At 38.3% G+C, this 22,340-nt stretch overlaps 1 protein-coding gene across 2 annotated transcripts in view; it reads right to left on the bottom strand.

Annotated features, from left to right (window-relative positions):
- Positions 1-22,340, bottom strand: part of INTS4 (integrator complex subunit 4) — a 151,657-nt gene that overhangs the window by 33,051 nt on the left and 96,266 nt on the right. For both annotated transcript variants that reach the window (XM_053708682.1, XM_053708683.1), the window contains exons 19-21: positions 20,294-20,353; positions 2,533-2,692; positions 1,007-1,150 (exon numbers count right to left, since the gene is read on the bottom strand). In XM_053708682.1, the coding sequence (XP_053564657.1) occupies positions 1,007-1,150; positions 2,533-2,692; positions 20,294-20,353 (364 nt within the window). The remainder of the gene's footprint in view (positions 1-1,006; positions 1,151-2,532; positions 2,693-20,293; positions 20,354-22,340) is intronic.

Below are 22,340 nucleotides of genomic sequence, written 5' to 3'. Positions count from 1 at the left end.
CTGCAAATCTTACTGATTTATCTTGCTAGCTGTATGCAGGTAAAGTTTGCTCAAAGTTCACAACACACTTATTTAACTGGGAGAAAAGTAATGTGTAGTAAACTAGTATCAAATACAAGTTACAACTGTAGTGAAAACATTTCAGCTTAATTTGTATTTGCTGACAATTTATATTAGTGCTGGGCACTCCCCTGTTAACCTCACTCTCCCTGTGAGTTTACATATCCTAGAAAACCTTATTACTTTCTATAGGAGGCAGCTCTCATCTCTCTGGGACTTCTAGGTTCTGCCCTTTATCTTAGAGAATTCAGTGAGTTCTACCGCCTGTGAATCCTGTACTATAATTTTTTTCCAAGCTGGAGACTTTTTGATAATCAGGCATATAGAGAGGATCACTTCAGCACTTAAATATCAGCAGATGAGAGATCCCACCGTAACTAAGAGTCATAGGTTGCTGTACTCAGCCTCTAGGCAAAATGCAGTCACTCTAAAGGGAGATTGTTGTTTTTTTTCCCGTTTGGTGTTATAATACAAAACAGAGAATTCAATTTGTAAATATTTGTTTAATCTATGCTACGGTAGATGGCAGAATATTTCTCCTAAACCAAAATCTGGGGGTCAGCAATAGCAGTAAAAGTCATATTTTGTAGCAAATCTTGACAGGTTTGCTGTACACATTTTATTCACCCTTTCTGATCTATTGTTTTTTAATTTATATCCACTTAAGCAACAGCAAGGTGCAACTTCTAGAGCATTTTCTAAGGCAGAAGGGTGTGATGCTGTAATCAAGCAGTCTTGCTTCTCTTCTACTCTGATATTATTGTATGGCTGTTCTGCCAATCATTATCTCCCTATACAATGTTACTTATCCCTGTGACAGAAATAACAATGGTATTAAACCTACACTATCAGCACAGTATATGATACACACACGCAGGATAGTTCTAGAGCTCATAGTGTTATCTTAAGTGGATCCCATAAATCATCCATCGTTATCTGATCATACCTGAACCTTTACTGTGGTCTGTGGTTCCTGGACATGCTCAAGAGTGGCGTCTACATCTAATGCAACAACCAGACCTGAAGTGAAGCGGATCGGGTTATCAGACTCTTCTGCTGGCTCTATAATGTTGGACGATGCTTTCTGGATCTGAAATGACAGGATACAATCACACAAGAAGAACTTTTAGCTTCTGTCCTTTATTTTCAGGCAGTACTAACTCAACATTCCAATTTACTTGCATTTCCAAATGTACTAAGTTCTCTTGTTGCACAGCATATCTAGATATGCTCAAGATCGTGTACGTGTCATAAGCACCATATGGCAGCAGCATTTCCCTTTTTTTTAACAATGTTATAAACTTGAAAACACAAGATGGCAGTGTTTGCAGCAAGCACTGCTGTCATATAAATTTCAACAAATGTGCACTCTCTTGAACATATCTAGGTATGCTGTTCAACTACCCAGAGAACAAACTAAATTTGATAATATAAGTAAAATGGAAAGTTTTTTTCATGTTCTGGTAAATGGAATAGAAATGTAATTAACAGCACAACCAATTTATGCAACAAAGAAAAAATAAAAGAATATCAACCTGTTACCGTTTATTAAATTACTAATGTACATGGGCCAAAATGTGTAATAAAGGAAATATACCTCTTAGGAGGCATATCTCTGTCCCTCTATCCCTCTTTCCCTACCCATCCATCCGTATCCCTCTATCCCTATCCCTCTTTCCCTACCCATCCATCCCTATCCCTCTATCTCTTTCCCTCTATCCCTATCCCTCTATCCATCTATTTCCCTCTATCCCTATCCCTCTACCTCTATCCCTTTCCCTCTATCCCTATCCATCCATCCTTATCCCTCTATCCCTATTGATCCTTATCCCTCTATCCATCCATCCCATCCCTCTATCCCTCTCTTTCCCTCTATCTCCATCCATTTATCCCTATCCCCCCTATCCCTATCCATCTATCCCTCTAAACATCTATCCCTATATATATATATATATATATATATATATATACACACACACACACACATTTCCTATACAATTTCATCTTTCATATGATTATAAGCTCTGCAGCTGTCACTCTCACAATGACAGCGAACAACCTGCTGTTGGTCTTCCTACGGGCCAGATACACCTTCCCAAATGTGCTGTGACCGATCAGTTTAATGATGCAGAAATCTTCAATAGACAGAGGGTACGGCACAACAAATCGATTTTCCCCGCACACATATGTATCCCTTTTTCCTCTGTTTCAGCCACCATCACCCCCATCTCAGTCTTGCTTAGCAACACGGACGGAAGTGTGTTGTGCAGCTTGCGCCCCTTTTGAAGTCTTGCAGCCTTTTGTTATAGCTCACTGCCGCCACTGATCCTTAATGCCTCGCGATCGCTGGACACCGATTTGAATCTTATGGCCAGGTATGTTTGTCCTTGCGGCCTCTGCTGCGCATGACTGCATCAGACAAACATACCTGGCCTTTTAAAATATAGGCGATAGTAGAAAAAAAATCATTACCTGCTCTGGGAGGGTCAGATGAAGGAAACTGCTCTGGCGTAGTGTTGTCTGCAGGATTTTCACCATTTCTAAGGGTTTTGAGTTCACCAACCGCGGCATGAGGTCCAGTAGCTTATCCAAAAAGCTATCTTGCATATGAGGAAGCTCAGAAATGAAGCACCTGATTTTTAACAAGAACAAGATATGCAATTTAAATTCTTCGATTTGAGGACACATTGTTACGATTGCTAGGTGATCAATATTAATCAATGGAAGTAAAGAACTAACATATTCCGTAGCACAAGTAGTGTGCCACTTTTAAAAAAATTGTTAGCAAGTCTTCCCATTTTTCCTTCACTCTACAGTAAATTTTGTAGAAAAAAAAATATATATATAAATATATTAAATTACAAGTACCTGGTCTAATATATTTAATTTGATACTCCCCTAAGAGGTTCTGTAGTTTTAAAATATCTGTATGTCTCTAATTAAAGTATTAAAGTGATTGTAAACTCACTTAAGTTAATTTACATAGTATGAAAGTGCTTTTAAATATATGCATACTATATATAATATATATCATATAATATATATATATATATAAAATAGTATTTGTATTACAAACACACTATATATATATATATATATATATATTGTTATACCCCCTTTTTATGTGGCTCTGTTCCCTGCTTCTATGCTTTAGAGCAAATATAGAAAACAGCACCAAAGTGTATGTGGCATACATGACTAAGGGCCTATAGCAGGCCTGAAACGTTGTATTTTTTACTTAAGACCCTAGCTTATTAAGAGAATAAAGGTCTTTTAAACTACTGGAGGCTGGAACATTTCTTTGTTTCCCTGCTTCTATGCTGCCTCTGTGTCAGAAATCATTATGCTTCAGTTTGATAGGCAGCTGTTGCATCCAATAGGAGCTGCTCCATATGCTCTATGTTACCTACTGCCAGCCCGCTCCCTTGCCGGTAACTTGAAGACGTATCTGCTTGAAGTAGAACAGCGCAAGTGCAGTTTGCTACGCTTCTAGCGCTGTAAAAAAAAAGAAAAGAAGGGGACACGTGCTGATGTCGTCCCTGCAGTAAACAGTGAATCGCTTTGGTAAAGCAGATTCACTGTTTAAGCACCGCAAAGAGCGTTCTACTTCAAGCAGGTGCGACTTCAAGTTACCAGCACGGGAGCGAGCTGGCAGTAGGTAGTCGGTTTTTCATGGCCTCTTGTAAGTTAGGTTGTTATGTTTGTTTTCACCAGATAACACAAAAAAAACAATTTTATGCTTAGCTGATAAATTCATTTCTTTCATGATGGTCAGAGTCCACAAGTCATCACGTGCAGAAATATTTCCCTCCTGACCACTAGGAGGGGGTTAAAAGACACCCCAAAACACCAGAGCTTTAAATCCCTCCCACTTCCCATGATCCTCAGTCCTAAATATAGCCAAGTAGATGAGGAAAAAAATAAAAGCAGGAAGGATAAAGCAGGGCAAAGAAGTGCAAAATAGGTACTGCTGCCACCTGAACAAAAAGAAAGGGTGGTGCTCGTGGACTCTCACCATCATGAAAGAAAATAATTTATCATCAGGTAAGGAAAAATGTTGTTTTCTTTCATCGGATGAGAGTCCACGATTCATCATGTGTGGGAATCAATACCCATGCCGTGGAGTCCATGAGACCACCGTGAATAGGGGGGGGGGGGTGGCAGGGTATTACTATTCAAGCACTACTTTCCAAAGGCAGCCTCGGAAGAAGCATACACATCATAGTGATACAACAGAGAAAGTGTGTAAAGAAGACCAGGTAGCTGCCTTACAAATCTGAATAACAGAAGCCTCATTATGAAAGGCCCAAGATGTAGCAACTGCTCTAGTGGAATAAGAAGTGTTGCACTTAGGGGGAGTTTTCCCCACAACCAAATAAGCCTTGTGAATTAAGGCTTTAACCCCTTAGTGACCAGACCATTTTTATCTTTTCTTACCGTTTGTGACCAGGGCTATTCTTACATTTCTGCAGTGTTTGTGTTTAGCTGCAATTTTCCTCTTACTCATTTATTGTACCCACACATATAATATACCGTTTTTCTCGCCATTAATTGGACTTTCTAAAGATACCATTATTTTCTTCATATCATAATCTATACTATAATCGTGTTTGTAAAAAGTCCGTCGACATTGTCAGTTGTGCACGCAGCCAAACGTAGCATTTAACCAAAAAACCTAACCGCCCGCACGAAATAAACAAAAAAAAAACATAACCGCCAAAAATTAAGTATTAACAAACAAAAAAAATAACCGCCCGCATGAACTATTAACAAAAAAAAAAACTAAAAACAAAAAAACTCACCGCCCGCATGAAGTATTAACAAACACCTAACACAAAATGTACCTCTAAACCGCCAACCCCCACATTGCACAATAATAAAGTAATTAACCCCTATTTTGCAAATTAAAATATTAAACCGACAAACCCCCACAACCCAAACTACCTAATTACACTATTAACCCTTAAACTGCAAAAACCTCCACAACGCCAACTACCTAATTACAATATTAACCCCTAAACTGCCAACCTCCCACAACGCAAAAAAAATCAATCTAATATCACTAAGCCCCTAACCTAAAACCCCATAAATTAACCTCAATTATATAAAATTTTAAAAGAATCTAACATTACAAAAAAAACCTAAAATGACAAAAAATAACAAATTCTAAAATTACAGAAAAAAACAAACATAATTATCTAAAATATTTTTTTTAAAACCTAATACCCCTATAAAGAAAAGCCCCCCAAAATACAAACACCCCCTAATCTAACACTAAACTACCAATATCCCTTAAAAGGGCTTTTTGTAGAGCATTGCCCTAAGTTGAACAGCTCTTTTACCTAAAAAAAATTACAAAACTACCCCCTAACAGTTAACCCCCCCCCCCACCCACACAACCCCCCAAAATAAAAAATCTAAGTCTAAAAAAACCTAAGCTACCCATTGCCCCTAAAGGGGCATTTGTATGGGCATTGCCCTTAAAAAGACAATCTGCTCTTTTGCTGCCCATTAAAAAAAAACTTAAGTCTAACCCCGAAATAGGTACTCACAGTTCCTGAAGTCCAGCGGCGAAGGTCTTCATCCAGCGCGGGGACATCTATCTTCATCCAGAGCAAAGGCGGGCGCAGAGCGAAGGTGATCACGAATCAGGACCAGTGAGGAAGTTCCTCTTCATGCAGTTGCCGCTGCACACTGAAGATTGAATGCAAGGTACCCCATTTATATTGGAGTACCTTGCATTCCTATTGGCTGAAATTTTGAAATCAGCCAATAGGATAAGAGCTACAGAAATCCTATTGGCTGATTTGAACAGCCAATAGGATTTCAGTATCTCTCATCCTTTTGGCTGATTTCTAAATTTCAGCCAATAAGAATGCAAGATACCTAAATGGGGTACCTTGCTGTCATGATACAATCATGTGGAGTAATTGCTACCTGGATTGGCTACCTGGCAGACCTGGTATTGTGGTCTCAGCCTGGAAAGGGTTAGTGTGAAATCTGTTTTCAGAAAAGCTGTAAGCTGAGACCCCCCTCCCCTCCCCCCCTTAGCCTAGTGTTCTTAATGTAACTGTGTGCAGGAATGCAAAACACTCCTCCCCTTGGACACTGATAATGGGAGCTAAGACTTGTATTAGCTAAACCTTGTCATATATTATAACAAGGGTGGTGTCTTTGACAAGACAAAGAAAGTTTAGTTTAAGTATGTAACAGAAAGACATTTTGGGTAGAATTGCCATGGGACCCAAGCAACTAACATCTGGAACGGCAGTTTTCCACAGATCTAAAGGAACTTGGTAATAAGTTGGATATTGTGTGTGTAATTCTTTTCATGTCCCATTTTCTTTTTAAAGAACTGTAGCTTTGCATTTGTATGTTTATTTTGAATGTCTTTATAATTTCGCACTGTGTAACCTGTATTGATATTTTTGTTATTAAACACATAGAAAATCTTATTCGGTCTTTTGGGCTCTAATATCCAAATTCACACTCCTGTTGAGACAAGGTTAAAGGCACGTTACCTCATTGTTAAATTGTGTGAGTTTTTGGGGGTTCCCAAAACGCCCCTTTAATTTAGAAGTTTTGGTGGTGGCAGAAATTGTTAGAGCATTGTGGACAGGATTTGGGGGTTAATGTGGTGTCCCTTTTAAAGTCATTTTGTAGAGTTGCAAGGTTAAGGGAACCAGAGCTGTGTGCCATTAACCCCTTCATGCCCACACCCCTCTATTGTGACATTGAGAAGGTTTGATTCGTCACACTTGCATTCAATATTCAGTATGCAGCGTATGAAAAGGATCCTCAACGAAGATGAAGCCTGCCTAGAAAAAGACCTTCATCACCGGACTTCAGGAACTGTGAGTACCTATTTCAGGGTTAGACTTATTTTTAGGGGTGTTTTTTTTTTTTAGATTAGAGATTTTTTTTAGTTTTTAATGGGCAGCAAAAGAGCCGATTGCCCTTTTAAGGCCAATGTCCATACAAATGCCCCTTTAGGGGGCAATGGGTATATTAGGCTTTTTAAACTTTTTGGGGGTTTTTACCTTGGGGGGTTGTGTGTTTTAGTTTTAGCGGGTACTTTGTAATTTTTTTAGATAAAAGAGCTGTTTAACTTAGGGCAATGTCCTACAAAAGGTCATTTTAAGGGCTTTTGGTAGTTTATTGTTAGAATAGGGGGTGTTTTTATTATGGGAGGTGTTTTTATAGGGGTATTAGATTAGGTTTAATTTTTTTAATTTTTGATAATTTCGTTAATTTTTTTCAGTAATTTTAAATAAACTGCCCTCTGGGCAGGCTTATCGCCTAGTTTCTTATAAAAAAAAAAAAAAAAAAAAATATGATGAAAAAATTGAAAAAAACACACACACTTTTTCTAACTTTGACCCCCAAAATCTGTTACACATCTACAACCACCAAAAAACACCCATGCTAAATAGTTTCTAAAAGTTGTCCTGAGTTTAGAAATACCCAATGTTTACATGTTCTTTACTTTGTTTGCAAGTTATAGGGAAATAAGTACAAGTAGCACTTTGCCATTTCCAAACTATTTTTTTTCTTCAAAAATTAGCAATAGTTACATTGTAACACTGATATCTGTCCGGAATCTCTGAATATCCCTTCACATGTATATATTTATTTTTTAGTAGACAACCCAAAGTATTGATCTAGGCCCATTTTGGTATATTTCATGCCACCATTTCACTGCCAAATGCGATAAAATAAAAAATAAGTGGGTTTTTTTTTAGTATATATATATATATATATATATATATATATATATATATATATACACACACACACACACACACACACACATATATTTATTTAGTGCAGCATAGGATTCCCCCAACAGCTCTCTAACCCTCCCCATCTACCTATTTGCCACCATCTTGGGTACTGGCAGCTGTTTTAAAAAAAAAAAAAAAAGCCAAATTGTTATCAAATAAAAAAAACATTTGTGTGTTGAGGCTGTTCATCAATACCCTACCCCTCTCTTCTCCCAGATCCCTTTCCCAAAACTTATCCCGCCTCTGGCTCACTAATGTATCACTATACATTTTCCATAGTGTAGCAGTCCCACCCGCTCCCGCCCCTCACGGACTTCTCACAAGCGCCCGTGGACCTCCTCCCGCTCCCTCCAGCAATGGGCCGCCCACCCGTCCTCCCTCCTATCCCTTTCATGCCACCAACGATCGGCCGATGCAGAGAGGGCCACAGAGTGTCTCTCTCTGCATCGGTTTGCTTAAAAAAGGGTATTGCACGATGCCTCAATATCGACGCATCGCTGCAATACCCTGAAAGCGGATGGAAGCGATCACGTCCTTGGTCATTAAGAGGTTAAATGAATAGTCTAGTCAAAATTAAACTTTCATATTTCAGATAGAGCATGCAATTTTAAGCAACTTTCTAATTTACTCCTATTATCAATTTTTCTTCGTTCTCTTGCTATCTTAATTTAAAAAAGCAGGAATGTAAGCATAGGAGCCGGCCCATTTTTGATTCAGCTCCTGGGTAGTCCTTTCTGATTGGTTTCTAAATGTAGCCACTAATCAGCAAGCGCTACCCAGGTTCTGAACCAAAAATTGGCCAGCTCCTAACCTTACATTTAAATAAAAAGAAAGATTGATAATGGGAGTAAATCAGTTGTTTAAAAACATAATTTATGTAAGAACTTACCTGATAAATTCATTTCTTTCATATTAGCAAGAGTCCATGATCTAGTGACGTATGGGATATACATTCCTACCAGGAGGGACAAAGTTTCCCAAACCTTAAAATGCCTATAAATACACCCCTCACCACACCCACAAATCAGTTTAACGAATAGCCAAGAAGTGGGGTGATAAGAAAAAAGTGCGAAAGCATAAAAAATAAGGAATTGGAATAATTGTGCTTTATACAAAAAAATCATAACCACCACAAAAAGGGCGGGCCTCATGGACTCTTGCTAATATGAAAGAAATGAATTTATCAGGTAAGTTCTTACATAAATTATGTTTTCTTTCATGTAATTAGCAAGAGTCCATGAGCTAGTGACGTATGGGATAATGAATACCCAAGATGTGGATCTTTCCACGCAAGAGTCACTAGAGAGGGAGGGATAAAATAAAGACAGCCAATTCCGCTGAAAAATAATCCACACCCAAAACAAAGTTTAAATCTTATAATGAAAAAAACTGAAAATATAAGCAGAAGAATCAAACTGAAACAGCTGCCTGAAGTACTTTTCTACCAAAGACTGCTTCTGAGGAAGAAAACACATCAAAATGATAGAATTTATTAAAAGTATGCAAAGAAGACCAAGTTGCTGCTTTGCAAATCTGATCAACCGAAGCTTCATTCCTAAATGCCCAGGAAGTAGAGACTGACCTAGTTGAATGAGCTGTAATCCTTTGAGGCGGAGTTCTACCCGACTCAACATCAGCATGATGAATCAAAGACTTTAACCACGATGCCAAAGAAATGGCAGAAGCCTTCTGAACTTTCCTAGAACCAGAAAAGATAACAAATAGACTAGAAGTCTTTCGGAAATCTTTAGTAGCTTCAACATAATATTTCAAAGCTCTAACCACATCCAAAGAATGCAACAATCTTTCCTTAGAATTCTTAGGATTAGGACAAGATCTGCATACCAAAACCTGTGAGGCCATGCTGGAGCCACCAGCAGAACAGACGAACGCTCCTTTAGAATCTTGGAAATCACTCTTGGAAGAAGAACTAGAGGCGGAAAGATATAGGCAAGATGATACTTCCAAGGAAGTGACAATGCATCCACTGCTTCCGCCTGAGGATCCCTGGATCTGGACAGATACCTGGGAAGTTTCTTGTTTAGATGAGAAGCCATCAGATCTATTTCTGGAAGTCCCCACATTTGAACAATCTGAAGAAAAACTTCTGGATGAAGAGACCACTCGCCCGGATGTAATGTCTGGCGACTGAGATAATCCGCTTCCCAATTGTCTATACCTGGGATATGAACCGCAGAAATTAGACAGGAGCTGGATTCCGCCCAAACAAGTATTCGAGATACTTCTTTCATAGCCAGAGGACTGTGAGTCCCTCCTTGATGATTGACATATGCCACGGTTGTGACATTGTCCGTCTGAAAACAAATGAATGACTCTCTCTTTAGAAGAGGCCATGACTGAAGAGCTCTGAAAATTGCACAGAGTTCCAAAATGTTGATTGGTAATCTCGCCTCCTGAGATTCCCAAACCCCTTGAGCTGTCAGAGACCCCCATACAGCTCCCCAACCTGTCAGACTTGCATCTGTTGAGATCACAGTCCAGGTCGGAAGAACAAAAGAAGCCCCCTGAACTAAACGATGGTGGTCTGTCCACCACGTCAGAGAGTGTCGTACAATCGGCTTTAAAGATATTAATTGCGATATCTTTGTATAATCCCTGCACCACTGGTTCAGCATACAGAGCTGAAGAGGTCGCATGTGAAAACGAACAAAGGGGATCGCGTCCGATGCAGCAGTCATAAGACCTAGAATTTCCATGCATAAGGCTACCGAAGGGAATGATTGAGACTGAAGGTTTCGACAAGCTGAAACCAATTTCAGATGTCTTTTGTCCGTTAGCAACAGAGTCATGGACACTGAATCTATCTGGAAACCTAAAAAGGTTACCCTTGTCTGAGGAGTCAACGAACTCTTTGGTAAATTGATCCTCCAACCATGTTCTCGAAGAAACGATACAAGTTGATTCGTATGAGATTCTGCTAAAAGTGAAGACTGAGCAAGTACCAAGATATCGTCCAAATAAGGAACTACCACAATACCCTGTTCTCTGATTACAGATAGAAGGGCACCAAGAACCTTTGTAAAAATCCTTGGAGCTGTTGCTAGGCCAAACGGCAGAGCCACAAACTGGTAATGCTTGTCTAGGAAAGAGAATCTCAGAAACTGATAGTGATCTGGATGAATCGGAATATGCAGATATGCATCTTGTAAATCTATTGTGGACATATAATGCCCTTGCTGAACAAAAGGCAGAATAGTCCTTATAGTTACCATTTTGAATGTTGGTATCCTTACATAACGATTCAATATTTTTAAATCCAGAACTGGTCTGAAGGAATTCTCCTTCTTTGGTACAATGAAGAGATTTGAGTAAAACCCCAGCCCCTGTTCCAGAACTGGAACTGGCACAATTACTCCAGCCAACTCTAGATCTGAAACACATTTCAGAAATGCTTGAGCCTTCACTGGATTTATTGGGACACGGGAAAGAAAAAAACTTCTTGCAGGAGGCCTTATCTTGAAGCCTATTCTGTATCCTTGTGAAACAATGTTCTGAATCCAAAGATTGTGAATCGAATTGATCCAAATTTCTTTGAAAAAACGTAATCTGCCCCCTACCAGCTGTGCTGGAATGAGGGCCGCACCTTCATGTGGACTTGGGAGCTGGCTTTGGCTTTCTAAAGGGCTTGGATTTATTCCAGACTGGAGATGGTTTCCAAACTGAAACCGTTCCTGTAGGGGAAGGATCAGGCTTTTGTTCCTTATTGTGACGAAAGGAACAAAAATGATTAGCAGACCTAAATTTACCTTTAGATTTTTTATCCTGTGGTAAAAAAGTTCCTTTCCCCCCAGTAACAGTTGAAATAATAGAATCCAACTGAGAACCAAACAATTTATTACCTTGGAAAGAAAGAGAAAGCAAAGTTGACTTAGAAGACATATCAGCATTCCAAGTTTTAAGCCATAAAGCTCTTCTAGCTAAAATAGCTAAAGACATATACCTGACATCAACCCTAATGATATCAAAGATGGCATCACAAATAAAATTATTAGCATGTTGAAGAAGATTAACAATGCTATGAGTATTATGATCTGTTACTTGTTGTGCTAAGGCTTCTAACCAGAAAGTTGAAGCTGCAGCAACATCTGCCAAAGATATAGCAGGTCTAAGAAGATTACCTGAATACAAGTAAGCTTTTCTTAGAAAGAATTCAATTTTCCTATCTAAAGGATCCTTAAAGGAAGTACTATGCCGTAGGAATAGTAGTACGTTTAGCAAGAGTAGAGATAGCCCCATCAACTTTAGGGATTTTGTCCCAAAACTCTAATCTGTCAGATGGCACAGGGTATAATTGTTTAAACCGTTTAGAAGGAGTAAATGAATTACCCAGATTATTCCATTCCCTGGAGATTACTTCAGAAATAGCATCAGGGACGGGAAAAACCCCCGGAATAACCGCAGGAGATTTAAAAAACGTATTCAAACGTTTAGATTTAGTAACAAGAGGACCAGAATCCTCTATTTCTAATGCAATTAAGACTTCTTTAAGTAAAGAACGAATAAATTCCATTTTAAATAAATAAGAAGATTTATCAGTATTAATCTCTGAAACAGAATCCTCTGAACCAGAAAAATCAGTATCAGAAACAGAATCAGAATGATGATGTTCGTTTAAAAAGTCATCTGAAACATGAGAAGCTTTAAAAGACCTGTTACGATTACTGGAAGGAGGAATAACAGACATAGCCTTCTTAATAGATTTAGAAACAAAATCTCTTATGTTAACAGGAACACCCTGAATATTAGATGTTGATGGAACAACAACAGGTAATGGAACATTACTAAAGGAAATATTTTCTGCATTAACAAGTTTGTCATGACATTCATCACAAACAACAGCCGGAGAAACAGTTACCACAAGCTTACAACAAATACACTTAACTTTGGTAGATCCAGCATCAGGCAGTGATTTTCCAGAAGTGGCTTCTGATTCAGGGTCAACCTGAGACATCTTGCAATATGTAATAGAAAAAACAACATATAAAGCAAAATTGGTCAAATTCCTTAAATGACAGTTTCAGGAATTGGAAAAAATGCCAATGAATAAGCCTCTAGCAAACCAGAAGCAATAAGCAATAAGACTTAAATATTGTGGAGACAACAATGACGCTCAAATTTTTTAGCGCCAAAAAAGACACCTAAATGCTTTTGGCGCCAAAAATGACGCCACATCTGGTAACGCTGACATTTTTGGCGCAAAAACGTCAACAAAAATGACGCAACTTCCGGCGACACGTATGACGCCGGAAATGACAAAATTTTTGCGCCAAGAAAGTCTGCGCCAAGAATGACGCAATAAAATGAAGCATTTTCAGCCCCGCGAGCCTAACAGCCCACAGGAAAAAGTCAAATTTTAAAGGTAAGAAAAAATTTATTTATTCATATGCATTATCCCAAATATGAAACTGACTGTCTGAAATAAGGAACGGTGAATATCCTGAATCAAGGCAAATAAATGTTTAAACACATATATGTAGAACTTTATACAAAAGTGCCCAACCATAGCTTAGTGTGTCACAAAATAAGACTTACTTACCCCCAGACACTCTTCTACATGTAGTAGAAAGCCAAACCAGTACTGAAACGAGAATCAGTAGAGGTAATGGTATATATAAGAGTATATCGTCGATCTGAAAAGGGAGGTAAGAGATGAATCTCTACGACCGATAACAGAGAACCTATGAAATAGACCCCGTAGAAGGAGATCATTGAATTCAAAAAGGCAATACTCTCTTCACATCCCTTTGACATTCACTGCACACTGAGAGGAAAACCGGGCTCCAGCCTGCTGCGAAGCGCATATCAACGTAGAATCTAGCACAAACTTACTTCACCACCTCCATGGGAGGCAAAGTTTGTAAAACTGATTTGTGGGTGTGGTGAGGGGTGTATTTATAGGCATTTTGAGGTTTGGGAAACTTTGCCCCTCCTGGTAGGAATGTATATCCCATATGTCACTAGCTCATGGACTCTTGCTAATTACATGAAAGAAATTACATGCTCTATCTGAATCATGAAAGTTTAATTTTGTCCCTTTAAAAGGGATACTCTAGTCAAAAATAAACTTTCATGATTCATGCAATTTTAAGCAACTTTCTAGTTTACTCCTATTATCAAATTTTCTTCATTTTCTTGCGATCTTTATTTTAAAAAGCTTAAATGTAAGATTAGAAGCCAGCCCGTTTTTGGTTGAGAGCCTGGGTAGCACTTGCTGTTTGGTGTCTAAATGTAGCCATCCAATCAGCAAGCACTACCCAGGTGCTGAATCAAAAATGGGCCAGCTCATAAGCTTATTTTCCAGCTTTTTAAAATAAAGATACCAAGAGAACAAAGAAAATTGATAATGGGAGTAAATTAGAAAGTTGCTTAAAATTGCATGCTCTCTATCTGAATCACAATAGTTTATTTTTGACTAGACTATTCCTTTAAGCCAAGCTGCCAAAGAAACAGCCCTGGCTTTCTGGCCTTTGCGAAGCCTAGACAAATTTACAAAAAGTTTAGAGAAATTCCTGCTGTGAATCCTCTTACTGTAACAAACTGTGTTGTTTTCTTCCACATTGCAGTGTGGTTCACAAAAACAGAGAGACAATGCCTCCAAGTGGTGGAAAGTCTACATTACAACCTTAATAATTCTACATTTAAAGGGACATTCAACACTGCCCACAACAATAATCTATGTTTCTAAACTAAGTATAAAGAGCAAGCTTCAACGTTCCCCCTTTCTCTTACTTACTGCCTTCACTGTTCAATCCTCATCGATAACTTCAAAATGTGTCTCCTAATATGGCTGCTTAACTCCCCCCACTGTGACGTACAGCTCGTCTTCTTCAAACTAGCCGGCAGTTATATCCCATTTCTCCTACTTCAATCCCAGCGCGTTCACGGGCGTTAGCGCATGCGCGATACAATAGGAACATTAAAAGCGGAACCATAATAACCCAAGTTGTTTCCATTCCGATTATCTTACTTACAGTACTCCATTACGTAATATAAGCGGAACGGAAACAACTTGGATTATTTTGGTTCCGCTTTTAATGTTCCTAGTATATTGCGCATGCGCTAACGGCCGTGAACGCGCTTGCATTTCAGTCCGGGGAATGGGCTCTCATTGGCTGCTAGTTTGAGAAAGAAGGCGAAGACGTCACTGTGGGGGGAGTTAGGAAGACATGTTAGGACACCAATTTGGAAGATAACAATGACGATTCAACAGTGAAGGCGGTAAGTAAGAGAAAGGGGGCACCTTGGAGCTTGATCTTTTTATTTAGTTTTGAAACATAGATTAATGTTGTGGGCAGTGTTGAATGTCCCTTTAAAGGGATACTAAACCTTTTTTTTCTTTCATGATTCAGATAGAGCAGCAATTTTAGGCAACTTCTAATTTACTCCTATTATCAATTTTCTTTTGGGTTGAGCACCCTGGGTAGCGCTTGCAGATTGTGGCTACATTTAGAAAGTTGGTTAAAATTGTATGCTCTATCTGAATAGTGAAAGAAAAAAAAATAGGTTTAGTATCCCTTTAAAATAATATTCCCTTTCTGATACAACATATCTACCTTGGAAGTTTAAAGTTGTATCTGTCAATTTATGCTTGCCCCACTGCCACAGTGACTATTACTCCGCAGCTGAGATCTATAACCAGTCTTCCTCCTTGCATAAAAGGGAGTTATTACAGAGTGAAACCCAACCTAAACAAGTTAGCATCTACGGAGTTTACTATCCACACTGGTCCCACACTGGCTCCCTGAATCATGGACTGGTAAGTCTGCCTCCAAGACTGTCTTGTCTTGTGATCTAACAAAGTCTTCTGAGATATATCCTCATTGTCCCCATTTCATTGATGCAGCATCTGCAATTGGAGGTCCTGAAGATGAAATCTTGCAAATGGAACTGCATCTGAGACCCATAACATCCAAGCACTGAGCAATGGAAGGATAGAGGATTCAGCTGGAGAAGATCACAGGCCTGTTGCACCTTTAGTCTTTGTTGATCTGTCAGATACAAAAAAATAGCAGTGATGCCCTGAAATGGAAATTCTGGACCGAAACCGAATCCGAAAATCCAGGAGGCACTTAGCCGAAAATTATTTTTTTTTGTTGTATAATTAGACTATTTTATGAATGAATCAGAATTGAAAACCTGCAATCCAATAAAATAAAGTAACACACTAAAATTGGACAAAAATATCTTAAAACAATAATATGCTACACAATAATTTTACCAAGAAAACAAAACAGACAAAAAACGATAATGCCATTTTCGGCCAAAATGTTTCTGCGACTAAATTTCAGTGCATCCCTACCTAAAACAATATTAAATATCAACATACTGTATTATTCTGTATTTAGTTCTGTATAACAGAATCAGATTTAACAGTATTTGTTTTACCAATTATCCAAATAAAGTATAGTCCGAGAAAACTATTATTATATGAGAAACAGTAAGTCAAGAAATGGACTAAAACAGCAGCTCTAGGGTAGCATCAAATTTGAAATATGCTACACAATAATTTTACCGAAAAAAAACAGGAAAAAAAAACGAAAACCGAAATAGCCAAAAATGCAATTTTCGGCCGAAACATTTCTGCGGCCGAAATTTTGGTGCATTCCTAAAAAATAGTCACAGAATCCATTATGAACCCCAGAAAAGACACAAGGTTCTGAGGAGTTAATAAGCTTTATGAATATTTATTGTCCAACCATGACTCTGGAGCAACTGAAGAACCATCGGAGTGTGAGACACAGCCAGATGATAAGAAGAAGCCTGAACCAGAATGTCGCTCAAGTAAGAAACTACAGACAACAGAGCTTGGAGTATTTTTGTAAACACTCTGGGAGCTGTAGCCAGACCAAAAGGTAGGGCCACAAACGGATAATATGAACAAAAAAGAAACATGCATTTGAGTCCCATAGTAGATAAAGTCCAATGGTTTATTGGATCATAGCCAAAAAGGTAACGGTGTGCTCCCTCTTAGCTGACGCGTTTCGCGCATGCATACATGCGCTTCATAAGAGACACAAACTGATAGTGCTTGTCTAGAAAAGCAAATCCCAGGAACTTGACATGATCCCTGTGTATAGGGATATGCAAATAAGCATAAGTCTATTGTAGACAAACTGACCCTCCTGCACTAAAGGAAGTAAAGTGTGAATTGTCTCCATCTTGAAAAGTAGGAACTTTCAGGAATTTGTTCAATATATGTTGAAAAGTATCCTCTTTCTTTTGTACTATAAAGAGATTTGAATGAAACCCCTGGTTTAATTCTGAAGTTGGAACTTAATTTCAGATATTTCACAATAGCCAAGAAAGCTTGTGCCTTTACATGATCTTGAGGCACTCATGACAGAAATAATCTTACCCGAGTTAGACTTTAATGAAAATGTATTCAATACCCCTGGGAAAAGATTTGCAATACTTATGGATCCTGAACAGATCTCTCCCAAGCCTCTCAAAATAGACTTAATCTGCCCCCACCAGAGACTGATCTGGTATGGGGTCGCACCTTTATGATGTTTTGGGTGGGTAGACTACTTGGATTGTTTGTTTTTGGACCAAGAAAGGCTTCCAGGAGGATTTTGAGTAGCCACAGGGCGGGACTGAGAATGGAAAACAGCCCTGGAAAATTTGTAGACCAGCCCTAAATTTTGCCGCGGCCATAGAATGCACATGCAAGATTTTTCACAGCGATTATAAAATTGTCTTTGTTTTCTTTGTATCCTTTGTTGAAAAGCCAGAAGGTAAGTACAGGAGTATGCATGAGTCTGCAGCCCTATATGGCAGCAGTTTTGCAACAATGTTATACATTAGCACGAGCACTAGATGGCAGCACTATTTCCTGTCATGTAGCGCTTCAGGCATGTGCACACTAACTATCAACATACCTTTTCCAAAGAACATGAGAACGATTTGATAATAGAAGTAAACCGGAAACTTTTTTTAAATTGTATTCTCTATCTGAATCATGAAATAATTATTTTTTTAAATCCCTTTAAAAGGGACAGTCTAGTCAAAAATAATCTTATCTGAACGCATTTTGACAGTTTTTCACAAGAGGGTGTTAGTTCATGTGTGCCATATAGATAATATTGTGCTCATGCACGTGGAGTTACCTAGGAGTCTGCACTGATTGGCTAAAATGCAGGTCTGTGAAAAGAACTGAAATAAGGGGGAAGTCTGCAAAGGCTTGTATACAATGTAATCACAAAAGTAAAAAGTGTATTAAAGAGACAGTCTAGTCCAAAATAAACTTTCATTATTCAGATAGAGAATGTAATTTTAAACAATTTTCAAATTTACTTTTATCACCAATTTTTCTTTGTTCTCTAGGTATTCTTAGTTGAAAGCTAAACCTAAGAGGTTCATATGCTAATTTTTATGCCCTTGAAGGCTGCCTCTTCTCTCAGGGCATTTTGACAGTTTTTCACCACTAGAGGGTGTTAGTTCATGTGTGTCATATAGATAACACTGTGCTCACGCATGTGGAGTTCAGGTGAGCCAGCTCTGATTTGCTAAAATGGATGTCTGCCAAAATAACTGAAATAAGGGGGCAGTTTGCAGAGGCTTAGATACAAAGTAATCACAGAAGTAAAAAGTATATTAATGTAACAGTGTTTGTTATGCAAAACTAGGTAATGGGTAATAAAGGGATTATCTATCTTTTTAAACAATAACAAATCTGGTGTAGACTGTCCCTTTAATATAACAGTGTTGGTTGTGCAAAACTGGGGAAATGGGTAATAAAGGGATTGTCTATCTTTTTTAAAGGGACAGTGTACACCAGAATTGTTATTATTTTAAAGATAGATAATCCCTTTATTACCCATTCCCTAGTTTTGCATAGCCAACAAAGTTATATAAATACACTTTTTACCTCAGTGATTACCCTGTATCTAAGCCTCTGCAAACTGCCCCCCCATTTCAGTTCTTTTGACAGACTTGCATTTTAGCCAATCAATACTGGCTCCTAGGTAACTCCACGTGCACGTGAGCACAGTGTTATCTATATGACATGCATTAACTAACACCCTCTAGTGGTGAAAAACTGTCAGAATGCATTCAGAAAAGAGGCAGCCTTCAAGGTCTAAAAAATTAGCAAGAATATCAAGAGAACAAAGCAAAATTGGTGATAAAAAGTAAATTGGAAAATTGTTTAAAAGTACATGTCCTATCTGAATCATGAAAGTTTATTTTGGAATAGACTGTCCCTTTAAATAAAATGTGTACCCCTGCAACATTGCTTCACTAAGAAAAGACCTTTTACTGCCTGGCTGATAACTCCTGCCCATCTGAATGACAGGTTACTATGAGGATTCGGGGCCACAGATTGGTTAGAGGATCCAGGATGAGTAGATCATGGGAAGTGAGAGTGATTTAAAGCTCTGGTGTGTTTGGGTGACTTGTCTCCTCCTAGTGGTCAGGAGGGGAATATTCCCACACTTGGTGACTTGTGCACTCTCTGATGAAAGAAATATTAGTGGGTGACTGGAACAATCAAACAGTAAAATGCGCTGGAGATTAAAAGAACCAAATTACATCGAATTACAGAGGATAAGGAAAGATGCACTTGAGAGATTCTACATTTTGGCATCGAAATCACAAGTGATTGTGTTTTTTATTGCATTGTTAGATATGATTTTGACTTGTTCTATATTATTTTAGGACTTGTGTACTATTTCAACAGTCAATTTATTAGTATTGCCTGTTTTGCCTACTCATTTGCGCTTAAAGGGACATTAAACACAAAACATTTCTTTCATGATATAGGTATAAAATTTGATACAATTTTCCAGTTTACTTCTATTATCAAATTTGCTTAATTCTCTTGGTATCATTTGTTGAAGGAACAGCACTGCACTACTGGTTTCTAACTGAACACCTGGGTAAGCCAATGATAATCAGTATGTATATATGCAGCCACCACTCAGCAACTACAACCTAGGTTATTTGCTGCTCCTGAGCTTACCTAAATAAACTTTTCATCAAAGGATAACAAGAGAAGGAAGCAAATTAAATAATAAGTAAATTGGAAAGTTGGAATGTCTAATTATCACTTTACTGTCTCTTTAAGTCTATTTATCAGCTTTTAACTGTAAACATGCACATAAAATGTGAGACAATTGTTATATTTTTCTCTATGAGAAAGCACAGTGTTACTTTAATCTAGCACTTATTTTACAACAGTTGTGTGTGTAGTCTGAGGATATTCTGTGGCTGTCACAGGGCCTGATGAATTCTGGGAGCTAGTGAGATTTAACTACTGTTTCTGGCTCCCTATTTATTTGGTGTTATTCTACATAAACACCCCTGTATAGTTCCTAAAACGTCTGTGTCTGGCCACTTAATATTCTAAATGTGTCAGCCCCATGTGGCCATGTGTATATAAATAACATAGAATGCTTTTCAAATAAAGATCATTATTTTAATGAGCTCACCTTTGAAAAAAGTCCACCTCTTGCAGAAACTGTTCACACATCCCAAAAAGAGGCTCCACTCTGGCGGGGAAAAACATTAACTATATCATATTATAGTATTGTATAATATAAGCTCTACATATAAGAGAAATAATTAGTACACACCATACTGATAGGGAAATGGCATTACGATGCCAGTAAAACCATAATGAACCAATGCCATCTTGATCTTCTTCACATAAACGGAGAAACCATTTCCCACACATTATCATAATAAGTGAGAGGTGTAAACCCTTTGAGTGCTAAGCAATTTCCCACCTGGGTGCTAAGATGGATTTGAGGTTTTTTTTATTTTTTTAAATATATATTTTTAAACTTTTTTTTTCAGATCCCCAAGACTTATACGGGCGATACCTTAAGGCGATTACCTTTTCAACGTTGGGTCTTGCGGGTCTGTAGCTGCTTAAATGCCTGAGATACAGGCTTCTAAGCAGCATGCCCCATTTCCCTATACTGTCCAATGTAAATTTTCAATAAAGTTGCAATGACGTCACCACGCAAAACCTGAAGCACCGGCGATCCCTTTCACTATACAGGCCTGATCGTCAGGGTGGGAGTCGATGGGAGCCCTCAGATTGCCCTCAAGGTGGGTGAGTGCTAGCGACGGCTCTGAACCGTCGTCAGCACCTGACTGGGAACATTTGCGACGGCTCAGAGCCGTCATTAGCACTCAAAGGGTTAATAATAATTCCAGAGTGCTTCTGTCTAGCGCAGCATTTCTAGGGTTAAGGAGAGTGCTCACTAGGCTATTTTGAAGCATGATCAATTCCCAGGGCAATTACACTGCTTCTTAGTCTTATGAAAATATAGATTCACTCCTCTCCTAAACGTATGGGATCCTGGAATACTTTTGACATCCACATTTAACATTAGGAAAATAAATTCCATCTTCATTAATAAGTGGTACAGTCCACCAATTCCTCAGACTTACCATTATATGAGAGTGACATTTTCTAGCATAATGTAGTAAGTGTAGGTTCAGCTGCCCACACTACTGTATGATCCTAAAAGAATATAACTGTGCTCTTGTAACCTTTCCGAGAATATAAATGGCCACCACAATGTTATGAGATTATACAGACTTGTGCAGCTCTTTCCCAGGGATTATGATAGTGGATGAAGCCTTGAACGTTCACCACATGAGATCAGAGTCTCCTTGGGGATTTACTGGGGCGCACATCATCATATAACTTTTCTATTTATACTGCCAGTCTCTGAGCAGTCATCACTGGTTCAGGGCCAGTAGGAATTACCAGTCTACAGTAATTAATGCTTTGCTTCTGCCACTAACACTGGATTTGATCAATTTTTACACATTGGAGATCCTTTTCTAATTTTTATAATCTTTTAATGGAATAAAAAGTTAATATATGTAACTTTTTTTTTTTACAATACTGAATCAAGGCCTTGAGTCATTTATTGGAGCGGGAGTACTGGAAATTTCTACAGTGATTAGTTTGCCTTGCCAATAGTATCATACAATAATCACTCAGTGTGCCAGCTATAGTATGGCTTCTCACTTGGGGCCCGATGATCGAAAGTTTGCCACCAAAATCACATTTAGCCTCGCAGGGACAGTCTTGGTGCAATTATCAAATAAAATGGGCTGTTCCTGAAAGTGGCGAGCTGCCTCCCATAGAAATAATGAGAGCTTATGAGTTTGCAATGGAGGTTGAAGAAATCACTGTTTTTTTCGAGTAATTTGTTTTTCACAGATTTATTCCTGTGTAATTTACATACAAAGTTTAGGGTTTTTTTATTAACAATTTTGCTGCGATTTTTGATACACCTTAATAATATATTTTTTTCCTCTGTATTTTTGTGTGAATGGTTCAATTATTCATTTTGTATAACTTTTAAAATTACAATTTTCATTGTGCACCTTTGTAATGTATGCAGCTCCTTTAAATACGAAAATGCAGTATACGCCCCTAGCGAGACACCCTGTTTTCAGGGTAAAAAGTAGCTTTAAAGAATTCCACCAGGGAAACAGAAGTACTAGTGAGCA

Source organism: Bombina bombina, chromosome 3, assembly GCF_027579735.1.
Source record: "Bombina bombina isolate aBomBom1 chromosome 3, aBomBom1.pri, whole genome shotgun sequence".
NCBI lineage: Eukaryota > Metazoa > Chordata > Amphibia > Anura > Bombinatoridae > Bombina > Bombina bombina.
The sequence above is the reverse complement of the archived record's forward strand: the minus strand, read 5'-3'. Positions and strand labels throughout refer to the sequence as shown.